Here is a 14,649-nt window from a genome sequence, read left to right as displayed (position 1 = left end):
GGGCACACAGTGATATCATCACTGTGCTGCGCCGATCACATGATCAGATGTCAGCACAGACACAGGAAGCACAACCGAGGAGCTGTGAGCATGGAGCCATCATCAGAAGGTGAGTTAAGTGTTTGTTATTTTATCATGTGACTGCCAGCAGCACAGGGGGGAGCATGTGCCTGCCAGCAGCAAAGGGGGGCATGTGTCTGCCAGCAGCACAGGGGGGCATATAAGAGTGACGGGGCCATATCCAGGAGGGGGGGAGATGCAGGCACATGTAATATTTGCTGCTCCCCTGTGAATCAACTCAGGCAGCTTCAGCACCGAGGTGATGGACAGCAGGTGCAGTGAATATTACATGAGGCTAATGAGCGGGAGCACAGAACCTCCTGCTGTCTCAGCAGCGCAGGCAGCCCACTCCAGCCCCCTGACACCACTCCAGAGCCGCCCCCCTCCTCTAGAGCACAGCACAGCACACAGATTCGGATTATAAGACGCACCCCCCACTTTCCCCCAAAATTTGGGGGAACAAAAATTTGGGGGAACAAAAATTTGGGGGAACAAAAATGCGTCTTATAGTCAGAAAAATACGGTAACTGAGAAGGAGGAAGGGAGGAGTTACTTACATTAGAAATGGGCTACTGTAAGAGAGAAAGGACAAACTTGTGAAAGGCAAACCTGATTTTGTAGCAGTGTAACAACAACAATACAAAGACAATCCATTCTTTTATGATTCTCATGTTGTGAGAAATGACATTTAACATACAGTGGGGTATCTCAAGACCTCAAGGAATAACAATCCAATATCAATTTCTTGCAGCAGCTGAATGATTTACATCTCTTAGCCAGCTTGATTACATGTGAGGATGCCCTAGCAACCAGGCAACCCCTACAAGTACTTATGCTGGCTAGTAGCTGTAAATCATTCAGCTGCCGCGATGAAAACTAAATCTCCGAGCACTTACAAATACTCGGAGGACACCGGCGCATGCTCGGGAAATCTCGAGTAACGAGTTTATTCGCTCATCACTAATCAATTCACATCGAATAAAATCAATGCAAATCAAATTTTCTGGACAAATACTGCATGAATTTGAATTTCAGCAGATTAGGCCATCACTTAACACCAACCCTTCAGAAAATATCACATCCATTGATATAAATATATAATTTTGTTATTCGGATGACTTTAGCTTATTTTTTATGATACCTGGCCCATTATACAATCATGTAGTAACATGTTTCTTCACTCTGGTCCAGAGAGAATTCAAAAGGAAATTGATATCGTTGTGGGACGAGATAGAAGCCCATCAACAGCAGATAGGAGTAAGATGCCCTACACCGAGGCAACGATCCATGAATTCATGAGATTCTGTGATGTCATACCTATCAGTCTTCCTCGCAGCACATCAACGAATACAGTTTTCAGAGGATTCTCCATTCCAAAGGTTTGTGAATATTTCAAGTAAAATGCAATGACAATCCTTATCCTGTGACTGTAAATGAGACTTCCACAGCCCCATTCACATGACGCAGTACAAATTCCTGCAGATTTTTTGTTACCGATAAGGAAAAAATTACCACTTTCAAAGGAGGTGCCATGCTAATTATTTTGTGTGGATTCTGTAAAAAATAGTTGAGGATTAGCACCATTAAATGGCAGTCCAAAATGAAAATCATGGCAGAAATCCAAGAGTCAGCCTGAAATTTCTTCAGTACAAGTCGGAATTGTAATCGGGTGTTAACATAGTCTACATGGGCAAAAGATGTCAGCAGCTTATTGTTCTCTTTCATTTCTCAAAGAGCCATGTGTGAGCTATGTCTTAGGGCGGCGTCACACATCCTGATATTTCCAGTACCACAAAAAGCGGTACCAGAGATATCTGTGTCCGTGTGTCCGTTTGTTGTGAATGCAATATTTGCGGCACACATGTGGCAACTGTGTGTCACCCGTGTACCATATCAGTACCATATGGCCCCCTGGGAAGAAGAGCTACAATAAGCGCTGTTCCCTGGCAGCTGGTGATGAAGACGCTTTCATCATTTTTCCCTACTCTGCCAGCTATCGGCGCGAGAAGAGGAGAATGATGAGAGTTATATTAAAGTCTGAATGATGACAGCAGGTGGGAGCTTTTGGGACTCTTACTGCCATCATCCGACACCTGCTGGCGCTAATAACAGTGACAGCAGGAGCGGATGATCAGGGTATTCCTCAGCCACCACCTGCGATCTAACAGCGTGGGGACCCCTCTATTCTTGATAACCAACCTAGCTGAAGCTGAGAGCTGAGGGTTGCAGCCCCCAGCTGTGAGTTTTGCCTGGTTGGTTCAAGAAAATAGGGGGGACCCACATCAGGTTTTTCATTCATTTATTTCATTAGATCGCAGGTGGCGGCTGTTGAATACCTCGATCATCCCATCCTGCTGTCACTGTTATTAAATGGTGGTTCTGATAATAAATGAATGCTATATATGTACTGATGGGGATTCTGCTACTGTATTTATTTACTGTGATGGTTCTGGTGCTGTATTCAAGAACTATTGATGGCTCTGGTGTTCTATTTATGTAGTGATGATTATTCTGGTTTCATATTAATTTACTGATGATGCTTCTGTTGATGACTGATAATAATAACATCACCAGAATCACCATCAGCATATTAATACATCACCAGAACCACCATTAGTACATGAATACAGGACCAGAACCACCAGAACCACCATCACTACATGAATATGTCATCGAAACTACTATCAAAACTGGAATACATTACTAAAACCACCATTGTTACTGGAATACAACAGCAAAACCATTATAAGTACCATAATACAGCACCATAGCCACCATCAGTACAGGACTATATCACAGCACCAGAACCATCAGTTTTGTTGCAAGCTGCATTTGCCAAATGATGGACACAAAAAATATCAAACAAATCATTTTATCTATAATGGGATCTGTTTAGTTTCAATTAAGTTATTTGCCAAATGCTGGACAACTTTATTGAAATCCAGTGGCCCCATTACAGTATAGTTAAGCTATATTTATTTCAATTGGGATCCACAGGTCTGACATTTAAATTATAGGATGCCAGGGATGAATATTGCTATGTGTCCCTGGTTTTGTGTAAATGGTCTGCAAACAATGAATTATTCTATATGCAACTTTGAAATTGAACAACTTGTTAAATAATGCATCTAAAGTATACCGCTTTTTTTCTACTTTTTCTGGTATTTATTGGTAAGCAAGTTGCAACATAACAATTTTAGTGTAAGTGGTCATCGTAGCACTTGTTACCTGACACATTGGAGTGAGAGGATGCATTAGTGGACCTGTTCCCTTAGTTTTTGACATATTACTTTGATTGGGGGCAGGTGTGGGAGGCGCTATTAGCTTCATCTGCCGAAAGGCACCACAATACCTTGTCTCAGCCTTGCCAAAGATCCAAGAGCTTATGCCTCTTTATTCTAGGAAATGGAGGTGTTTTTAATACCTAGATCAAAGTCAAAAATTCGGATGTGTCTACATGACATCTCCAATATTTTTAAAAGGACAGATACACGATATATAGCTCTTAGGTAAGCAGTCCTAGGGTAAGCCTTCCATTATGATATATGACGTGTACAAGGAGGCTTTCAGACATTTTAGAAAATATCAACGCGATGAATGAAATTGCCCTCTCGCTTCTGTTTATTTATTTAATAAATTTAATTTTTCTCATAGGGCACATTAATCACTCCACTCTTGACTTCAGTTCATTATGATCCTGAATATTATACTGAACCAAACATGTTCAACCCAAACAATTTTTTGGATGAAAAGGGTCTTTTTAAGAAGAATGATGCTCACATGCCCTTTGCAGCTGGTAAGAAGTGTTATTTTTTACACTTTTTATGATTTGGACTCTGTCCATTGATTATTTTGTAATTCCCTGACACAAAGGTCTGGAGAAATAGCTCATTGCATATAGCACACTTAGCAAATCATACTTGAATCAATTTTCCAGCGCTAGAAAAAAATCCATCCAGAAACACTATACACAACTTTACATGGATTGTGCTTGGATGTTGCCAGAAAGCAGATTTCAAGAAGCTTCCATCTCTCCCAAACATACATGGAAGAGATGTGATGTGGGCATGGAAGAGATATGTAGGGGCTCAAAAAGAGAAAATGTCTGGGTGCCACCATACTATGAGGGGACTTAGTGGGGGTAATACTGTTTGGCGGGGGCAGAGGGGTTATCATACTGTGTGGAGGGCTGTGGGGTAATAATACATGTTAGAGTAAGACCTAGCATAATATGAATCTGCATTAGCAGTTAGTCAACATACTTAATGGGAAACTGTCAGCAGGATTTCTCTCCCAAACTAGGTATATGTGCATGTAACTCTTTCAAAGACGAGTCAGGCAATGTCTTTATATGGCTAGTCGGCTCCTCATTACTGAGAAATCAGCATTTGAATTCATATGCAAATTAGGCTAAAGAGCTACCGTAGATCTGAAAACTCTGTCACTCCAGCTCTACTCCCATCCCAGTACTGCCCCATACTGCTTGACTGAAAGCCTCTATGCTGTGCGTCTTCAGGAAAGGGAGAAATCTATCAAACAGGAGGAGATGACACTGAGAGGGGAATAGAGCGGAAATGACCCATGGCTTCAGATCTACAAATAATTCTTCAATCTCATTTGTATATAAATTCAAACACTGATTTCTCAGTAATGGAGGAACTGACCGGCCATATAAAACTATTGCTGGACTTGTCTTTGAAAGAGCTATATGAACTTATAAATATATTGGGATGTGAAATCATGCTGACAAGTTCCCTTTAATTCTGCTCAATAGTAAGCAACACAATTAATATTAATATGTAACATTACTAAAAATACATTTCAGTAATAACAATATTGTTATTGATCATAATTAACACTAGCCTATTGGTTCAGCCCACTACAACAGTGATAGTCTTTCACATGGCCCCTTGCGAAAAATGAACTGTCTACCCTTGCTCCATTCTATACTATTTTCGGAAAGACTTGAAAGAGCCATTTAAAACTGATTTCTAAGTTTTACTGTTCTGTTAATTTTGATTTAATAGTTACATGAGTATCAATATAATCAAGCCCTACCGTTTGGTAATTAATGTTCTCTCTCTTTCTCTGGCTAGGAAAGCGAATTTGTCTTGGGGAAAGTCTTGCTCGGATGGAACTCTTTCTTTTCTTTACATCCTTACTGCAAAATTTCACCTTCAAACCCTTGGTTTTAAAGGAAGAATTAGATATAAGACCAACAGCGTCCGGTCTTGGGAGTGTCCCTCCAGAGTACAAGTGCTGCATTTTACCTCGTTAGTATTTTACAATCTGTGAAAAAATGCTGCTTTACTTGTAGATCAGACCAACTCACCCTTGAAAAAATATCTCTGATTCTTCAAACAACTGAAAAGTTGAATGTCTAGAGTTCAATTAAAATACATATTGCATCCTAATATTCATTGGATCTTCTTAACTCATGGCTTACGTGAATGTAGGTTTGGTTAGACATCCAAAATGTACTTATTGTATTACAGGTGCAGCCACACCAGAAAGAAGATGTGTGTTGTGTGACGGCCATAAAACAACTCACCTACACACTTTTGTCTTATTTCCGCTGCTATCCAGAGTATTCCTTTTTTTGTTGTTGTTTTTCTTATATCCGTTATATGGTTCCAGAGATATTGCCCATCTTAATTAGTGCTAATGTTTTGGTCTTTGCTCAGAGGAATCTCTGGGGTCTCGTATTTAGGTTGTGCCGCATAATCCCCTTGTACACCAAATCAGGTATAGACCACAAAAATGAGCACTGAATAGAAAGGTACATATCTCAGGGCCATGTAGGGGACTGCAAAAATAAATCAAATCAAATAAAAAATAAAATACTAAGAGAAGCAGAGGGAATAAAATGATGATGAGGGAAAAGACAAAAATATGCAGATTACACCATAGAAACTGCTAAATTTTGCACCATCCAACTGCTCCCCATGATTGTACTGTACAATAACTTTCTACATCTGCTATGAATATTACTTGTGTTAATGAATGGTGGGTTAGAGGCTTGTGATTCCTTGTGGCTAGTGGCTTGTTGTCTTTTTCCGACAGAAAGCAGTAACTCTCATTGAACAAATCAGTTGATAGTGCGCTCTGCCTAGTGTTGCCAGACATTTTATATTTTGATTAACCTTTTGCGTTAAGGGGGTTTCTGGCTACTTTAAAACACCCAACATCTTAGGTTTGACTATATATCTTTACATGTGGCTTTTTTAAATTATAGGTACGCTTGAAAGAATTTGAAATTTTATGACCAAATACTTGATTTATTTTCTTCTGGCGAATATATATCTGCCCTTAATGTTAACAATAATGCATATGCCAGAAGTAGCACTTCTAGAAATAAAGATCATATTTTTCATCCAGTGTATTTTATTTATTGTCTAAGCCTTTTTGTACACAACTGATTTAAGAAACCTTTATGCAAAATTTGCCTTAGGGAGCTGTGTATCATTACATTGAAATATTCTGTTACATTTCACAAGTGATAGAAGCTGATTTCAGCCAAACTCTTCATATGAAGCCAAATCCTTTTCCATGCAAACTCTTCAATCCTGGCAAAGCTGGCATGTCATTTCAACAGAGAAGAAAGAAAAAACAGACCTCCTTAGCTTCAGGGGAAAACAAAAGAAGAGATTAACCTTGGAACTCAGCAAGAGTCAATGAACTCTCATGAGGCCAGTAAGGGTCCCCATACACATTAGATGGCTGATGGCCAAACGCCTTGGCTAATCATTCAGGAGACAGTCATACATGGAAGCATTTATTCGGCCGAGTGTTCAGGTGTTCTATACGAGAAAGCAGACCTCTCTGCTGGCAGCTTTTCTCCAGGGGAACAAATAGATTGGCAGTTCAAAATCAGACTTGCCCGAGCAACATCTCCCCCAACAATCATTTGTCTAGTGACCCCATACACAGCAGAGTGTTGAAACAAGCAAATGTGGCCCAAATTAGCTGAATGTGTATGAGCGCTTAAGACTGTTAGTAGATCCACACTGTTGATTTGGTGTATTGGACACATTATGTTCACATTTACGCTTCAGCAAACTTAACTTGATGTATTCAATGAGGTGCCAGGCACATCTCCCTTCCTTCGAATGCTCCATCTGAATTGAAAAAAAACCAAGGATTCTGATAAAGCCCCTGATCTAACCATAAAATACAGTATACTGAGACAAATTAATTACAAACTGATTCCATTTGTATTTTTTTCTTGTTTTGTATTTCTTTTCAATGAGGAAGAAAGTCTATTTGAACTCCTTAGCAATTTCCATAATTCCATGACTTTTCCTTCTTGGCGGTGCAATTTTCAGTGCCTTTGGCTCCTGTAAAGCCAGGGCTGTCAATCACGAAATGGGTGCCTAGATTTATGGAGTAGGGAATGTGAACTGAACTGCTTGGTCAAGAGTGCTGTTGACTAGTATTCTTACCCGAGCCTTGATCTTTAATGAATGCTGAGACAAGTAGCCTCACCCGAGAATTGATGTCTGATGAACGCTGGGCCAAGTAATCTCACCTAAGCCTTTATGGCTTGTGAACACTGGGCCAAATAGCCTCACTTGAGCCTTGATGACTAGTCCTACTCAAGCCCTGATGTCTGATGAATGCTGTGTAAAATAGTCCTACCCGAGCCTTGATGTCTGATTAACTTTGGCCGAATAGCCTCACCTGAGCCTCGATGTCTGATGAACATTAGCCAAGTAGCTTCACCTGAGCCTTTATGATTGATGAAATGTAGACAAATGGAAAGATGGATTTAAAATCACGCTGCCAAGCTCCCACCAGACGGTGAAGTAACAGTGAAGGGTAGTTGGAAGCGGTTTTTATTTGTCAACGCATTTCTAAGCAAACAACACTTCTTTATCAGGACAAACCACTATATTAAATTGTAAAACACGCAACACCTTACGTTTGACCATATATATATCTTTACATGTGATTTTTTAAATTTATAGGTATGCTTGAAAGAGTTTGACATTTTAAGATCAAATGCTTGATTTCTTTTCTACTGACACATATACAGTACAGACCAAAAGTTTGGACACACCTTCTCATTTAAAGATTTTTCTGTATTTTCATGACTATGAAAATTGTACATTCACACTGAAGGCATCAAAACTATGAATTAACACATGTGGAATTATATACTTAACAAAAAAGTGTAAAACAACTGAAATTATGTCTTATATTCAAGGTTCTTCAAAGTAGCCACCTTTTGCTTTGATGACTGCTTTGCACACTCTTGGCATTCTCTTGATGAGCTTCAAGAGGTAGTCACTGGAAATGGTCTTCCAACAATCTTGAAGGAGTTCCCAGAGATGCTTAGCACTTTTGGGCCCTTTTGCCTTCACTCTGCGGTCCAGCTCACCCCAAACAATCTCGATTCTCTAAATGAGAAGGTGTGTCCAAACTTTTGGTCTATACTGTATATCTAACCCTTAAAGTTAACAATCATTCCTATACTAGCAGTAGCACTTCTAGAAATAAAGGTAATATTTTTCATCCAGTGTCTTTTACTTATTTTCTCAGCCTGTTTGTATACACCTAATTTATGAAACCTTTAAACACTTTATGCAAATTTTGCCTTAGGGACCAACGTCTCATTGCATTGAAATATTCTGCTCCTTTACATTTGGCAAGTGATAGAAGCTGATTTCAGCCAAACTCTTTACATGAAGCCAAATGCTTTTCCATTTAAACTCTTGAATTGTTGCAAAGCAGTCATGATATTTCAAAATAGAAGGAAAATACAGACTTTCTTAGCTCCAGGGTAAAACAAAAGAAGAGATGAACCTTTTGGAACTCAGCAAGAGTCGATCTACCCTTATGAGGCCAATAAGGGTCCCCATAAAGTTTAAAAAGAGGTGTGTTGCCGGCACTTACTTATGGACTAAATAAGGAATGTTTTAGCGGATGGTGAGTGCCACCTTTTTTTTCTGTTTTCAGAATATAAGGGTCCCCATAAACCCTAGCTGGCTAAGCCAAGTAGTCTCACCCAAGCCTTGATGTGTAATGAACATTGAGCCACATATTTTGACCTGGGCCTTGATGTCTGATGAATGCTTGGCCAAGTAGTTTCAATGAAGTTGTGATGTTTGGGTCAGCGTTGTCTGGGTCAAGTTGCCTCGTCCTGATGCCTTGATGTCTGATGAACACTGGGCCGAGTAGTCTCACCAAGATCTTTGTCTGATGAACATTGAGGCAATTTGCTTCAACCAAACCTTGATGTCTGATGAACACTGAGCCAAGTAGCCTCACTCAAGCCTTTACGTCTAATGAGTGCTGAACCGAGTACTCTGACTCAAGCCTTGATGTCTGGTGAACATTGGGCCGACTACTCTTAACCAAGTCTTAATATGTCTGATGAACACTGGGCCGACTTGTCTTAATCAGGTGTTGTTATCTGATGAACGCCGAGCCAAGTAGCCTCACTCAAGCCTTGATGTCTCATGAACTCTGGGCTGAGTAGTCTCACCCAAGCCTTGAGGTCTGATTGAGACCAGAAAGCCATATGAGAAGACTCCAATATTATAAATGGCACAAAGTAGAAGAGGAGCTGTTACAGATTTTACATTATGCGTCTGTAATCAGTGCAGTCTGATAAATATGTGTATACGTAGCGGTCATTACTATATAGCAGTGTCCTAAATTAGTGCGATGAATGAAGCACTCACAATATAATACCTATGTAATAACACCCAAACTATAGCAACCAAGAGAAATATTCACACAACAGTGCCACGTAGCAGATTCTATAAACAGAAGTGCCAGATAGTGTTCAGTAATAGTCCATGTAGTGTGGTACTACCACATAAATGCATGCTGGGAGATCCTGTGATCCTGCAAATGAGAAGTTGTAATTTGTCATTACCAACAAAATATACATGGTACTTCACACATTTTATGAAAGTGACACAATAAATGGAGTAACGTGTTTTATGGAGAGAATATATATATATTGGGGTACCAGACTATGGAAAAAAGACACAGGAAAATCATAAAATCTCCACCACTTTCTTATGAAGATAAAAATTGTTGCAATGCATTAAAGTAACTTACGGTAGATAATGGCTAATATTGAAGAATGGTGGGGCAATCTCAACAGATTTCCCCAGGTTTGAAAATCTGGACCCCCTCACAGAGACATGTCCAGGGTGTTTCAGACTTGGTTCTAAGTCCAGCAACCTCACTCTTGTGCCCTATTTCATAGATTTGATGGGCACCTGAGGACAACTGTCATAATTCTTGAATAGTTCAGCGACCGAGTGATTATGAAAATGAATGATGGATAATATAACCTTACTTCAACCTTATATCATATATGTAGTGAGAGGACAGGGGAAGGAAAACAGCATGCTGGATGGGAGCTGTTACTTCTATGTAGGGCCTTTGATTTTATATGTAAATCATTGTAGCTCCCATGCAACTTTTCTAATAGTATACTTACATTCTTTACATGCACATGAATAATAATAAAATATTGTTCATGTGATATTCTATTATACTGCAAAAGTTCTATGTTATCATCGTCAAAGGGAAGGTCTCATCAGAAAATCTGATCTATTGGCTAAATCTGAGTTTTCATTCATGAAAATGGTATAAAAATGTGCATAAGCACTAACAGGAAGGTATTTGCAATTTACCTGCCTGATGCGCACGGCATCGTTCTTCACCGGCACAATATGGTCACAGACGGCTCCTGCTCAGGTATAACGCTCACTCTGGTGATGCGATGGGGCGAGACTGCAGTGGGCATTGTAACTGACAGGCTGCAGGGATCCGGTTGTCAATCAGAATGACCTCGGAAGTCTCGCCCCATCTACAAAGAGGACCGGAAAAGAAGCCTCCACTCTGTAGACGTGACATCAGAAGAGGATTCTGAATTCCCAGCAGGAGCGTCTGTGACCACTGTGTGCTGGGAAACTACGATGCCGGACTCAACAGGCAGGTAAGTAGCTGTTAGGAGTCGAGTTCCCGCCACTGCACAGGGGGAATCTCGAGCCATGTCTGCTGCGGTCTCCCAATTTGCATCAGCCGCAATGGAGCCTGCTCAGCGGAGACATCGGTCCCAGTGTCTCACTGAATCTGGTACTGTGCAAAGGGTTACTGCTGCCTCTCCAGGCTCTGCTATTGTACCCTGCACTGGTCTGCGGCGAGCAGGCTTTTCTGGGACTAAGTCCTGCTTTGCACACACTGAGCATGCCCAGGGTAAGATCTCTCAATGGAGATCAAGGGTCACATGCTCAGGTACTGCAGCAACTTCCATTGGTCCTCCAGGAAGGTCATGTACCTGATCAAGTTCTGTGGAAGTCTTCCATTGGTCCTTCTTGGAAGGTCCTGAAGTTGCTGCAGCTATAAAAGGTTCTCATGACCGCACGGCCATGCGCTAGTGTCAATTTATGCATGAGCTCAGTGCCAGTGTTGTCATGTGTGTGTGTATTCAGGGACCTGGCTGAAATAAGCCCCTAGAATGCTGGCACCTCCGGCGAGGAGTTTCATGTGTGTGTATTCAGGGACCCGGCTGAAATAAGCCCCTAGAATGCAGGCTCCTCCGGCGAGGAGTTTCATGTGAGTGGATTCAGGGCTGGCGTATAGCCATCAGAATTCCGGCTCCACAGGAGAGGAGCTGCGTGTTTGCATTTGACTGCATGACCACCATCTGCTCTACTAAGTAGCTGTGTTCCCCTGTGAAGCTAACAGGGTACAGCTTTCTCTTTACTAACGGACTCTATGAAGTAACAGAGTTAGTTTATACTACTATATTGTACCGCCATATCTAGCAGCAGGTTCTTTCCTGCACGGTGGATCCCGGGTTGCGATCGTACCAACTATTTCTAATAAATATATACTCGGTGCGTTCCGCCAACCCTAACAGTAGCAACATTAAAAGGTTCGGCACAACCAACGAGTAAAATAAAAAACCCTTTATTCAAAATATATTAAAAAACGATGCGTTTCTACCTCACCCTCCAACAGGGTCTAATTGTGGTCTATTGTCGCACTTACTAACTTATTGATTGAACAATGAATGTGCAGCACCCCAGAGTCCTGGTCATTGCAGTAATGTCGCTCTGCCACTAAGGGGAGTGATGTTACGTCTGATTGCACTAAAGGAGTTCACCTGACCAGGTAACACACACACTACACTTCACACTCCGGCCACCAGGGGGAGTGGTTCTATCTAGTAGGCCACTCCTCACACTCTGGTAAAACTGGGGGTTGGACAGGAAGACAGAGAGAAGTAACTGGGAAGAGCTAGAGAGAGGACCTGTCAGGGATGGGATCCTGACAGATTCCTAAGAAAGGACAAAAAGTGAGAAAATGGGAATACAGCAAAGAGGCGATAAGACCAGAAGGAGTCGTGCTGTAAGATCGAGGCAACATCCTTCTGAGGTGCAAACAGTCGGTGGCCGGAACGCCAAGCAAGTAAGAGACTCTAAGCATTACTTCAAACCACGGCAGGACGGCCAATTATAGGTTGGCTGTCTCACCCAAATCACCTAAGCAGACAACGGAGGCAGCTGTGGGAGAGGGGCGACTCTAGGGTCCCGGAAGAACTCCAGGCCTACCCCGTCATATGAGTGCGTCCTAACCATATCATCTGGGGGACGGAGAGAACGAACATCAGAGACAGACAGAATCAGTTGTGAGGACTATCCCGGGGTGCTCAGCAGGGAAGGACTACAACACACAGGCGCTAGAAGGTAGACACTGATTCCCACCTGTTAAGGGAACTCCTGATGTGCCTTCGGACTGGCCGGTCTCAGACAGCCCTGTTAACAGTGCTCTGGATTGAGTACCTCGAGACCTTCAGTAAAGAGGTAAAGAGACTGCAACTCTGTGTCCTCGTTATTCATCGCACCCCACACCCCAACATCATCACTCTCCATTTTCACTGGACGCCCCTCAGCAGGGTCACGGACCGGGTCTAGCCACCGTGACAACCCCAGAACTGAGACAGAGAGGCTCGGTACCGGGTACCCCTCAGCCCTGCGGCAGTGGGGGCGCTCCAACTTGGCGTCACGAACAGGATTTACTTAAGCCTGAAGAATCAGGTCATGTGTGCCTTGGAACTGTGATTTATTGTGCTTGGACTGTGACTTATTGCAAAGACTGTGAATTGCCAATTGCCGCCAAGAGTTCCCGCCACAATTCGCCATTGCCACGCACGGAGGGAGGAGCCTTAGCTTCATGGGCGGAACCGGTCAAAAGAAGCGCGGAACGAGAAAACGCGGTAAAGTGCCAACTCCGGAAGAGGAACTCCAACCTCCAGCAGGTTAGTGGGAGGAAGGGACAGCCATGTCTGAGTCGGGAGGAGCAGAGGCGGCGGTCGCAGCCGTGGACACAGGGCCAGCTCCGGTCCCCGCAGCGGACGTAGCCGCGGCCCTAATACCACCACCGGTTGCCGCAGAACTCGCTGCCCCCATCAGCCAGTCGGACACTGCCGCTACCACAAAGGCCATAATGCCCTTCTCTATGCCGTACCTGCCCGGAGCGGCCTGGCTCCCACGATACTCCGGGGAGTCGCATACATTCACTGACTTTAAAGAAGGGATCTGCAGCCTGCTCGAGTTCTATCCCCTGACAGAGCCTCAGAAGGTTCATATGATATTCGGCCAACTCTTTGGGGCGGCTCTGAGAGAAGTGAAGTCCTGGCCCGCCGCGGATAAGGGAAATGCACAGCAGGTTTTTGCAAAGCTTAAAGCCACCTTCGATACCCGTACTGCTACAGAAATTAAATTGACTTTCTATGGATGCAAACAGAGACCGCAGGATAGCTTACGAGACTATGCCCTTAATCTCCAGGAGGTGCTGCAGGCCATTAAGCTGAGTGACCCCGGCAGCATGCAGGATGAGGATAAACTCCTGAAAGAGCGGTTCATTGAGGGGCTCCTGTGCAGTCACCAAAGGGGCCAATTTCACTTCCTGGCCATGCAGAATCCAGACTTGACTTTTGCGCAATTCAAGGATAAAGCTATCCAGGCGCTGCAGGAGCGACAGCTCAGCCGTGCAATACCACCCAGGCGTCCTGCTCTCACATACCACCAGGAGGTGGCGTCGGATGCCCCAGTCGCCGCCGAGGCCGACGCCCAGAGCCTAGAGGACGACTCCCCTGCAGGACTCCGCCTCCAGATGCAGGAGCTGACCAAGAGCGTTGCTGCCCTAGCCCGGATAGTGCAGTCCCTACAGGAGGCCCCCAAGGAGAAGATCCAGCTGGCCTCCAGACCAGAAGTTGTCCCCTGGATGCGACAGAGGAGGACTCTGCCAACCAGAGGCCGGGACGACTATCGCTTCCATCGGGACGGACGACCCATCTGCCGCCGCTGTCACAAGGTGGGCCACCTTGCAAGGTACTGTCCTTTAAACGAGCAACCCCTGGGGCAAAGGGCCAACCCCCAGGAGTAGGACGATCAGGTCCGCAGCATTGGAAAGCCAAATACGTTGGAGGGCGACCAGTTCTTCCTGTTGTGATCGACGGTATCCCCATGAATGCTCTGCTGGACACCGGTTCTCAGGTGACGACTATGCCTTACGTGCTATATAAACGGTATTGGGAGGACACCGATATTACTCGTG

At 43.4% G+C, this 14,649-nt stretch overlaps 1 protein-coding gene across 7 annotated transcripts in view; it reads left to right on the top strand.

Annotated features, from left to right (window-relative positions):
• Positions 1-6,437, top strand: part of LOC143805873 (cytochrome P450 2F3-like) — a 177,887-nt gene extending 171,450 nt beyond the window's left edge. For all 7 annotated transcript variants that reach the window (XM_077285606.1, XM_077285611.1, XM_077285607.1 and 4 more), the window contains 3 exons: positions 1,252-1,439; positions 3,715-3,856; positions 5,157-6,437. In XM_077285606.1, coding sequence (XP_077141721.1) covers positions 1,252-1,439; positions 3,715-3,856; positions 5,157-5,338 — 512 coding nt within the window. In that variant the 3' untranslated portion in view covers positions 5,339-6,437. The remainder of the gene's footprint in view (positions 1-1,251; positions 1,440-3,714; positions 3,857-5,156) is intronic.
• Positions 6,438-14,649: the final 8,212 nt, after the last annotated feature.

This window comes from Ranitomeya variabilis, chromosome 2 (genome assembly GCF_051348905.1).
Source record: "Ranitomeya variabilis isolate aRanVar5 chromosome 2, aRanVar5.hap1, whole genome shotgun sequence".
Lineage (NCBI taxonomy): Eukaryota > Metazoa > Chordata > Amphibia > Anura > Dendrobatidae > Ranitomeya > Ranitomeya variabilis.
The sequence above is the reverse complement of the archived record's forward strand: the minus strand, read 5'-3'. Positions and strand labels throughout refer to the sequence as shown.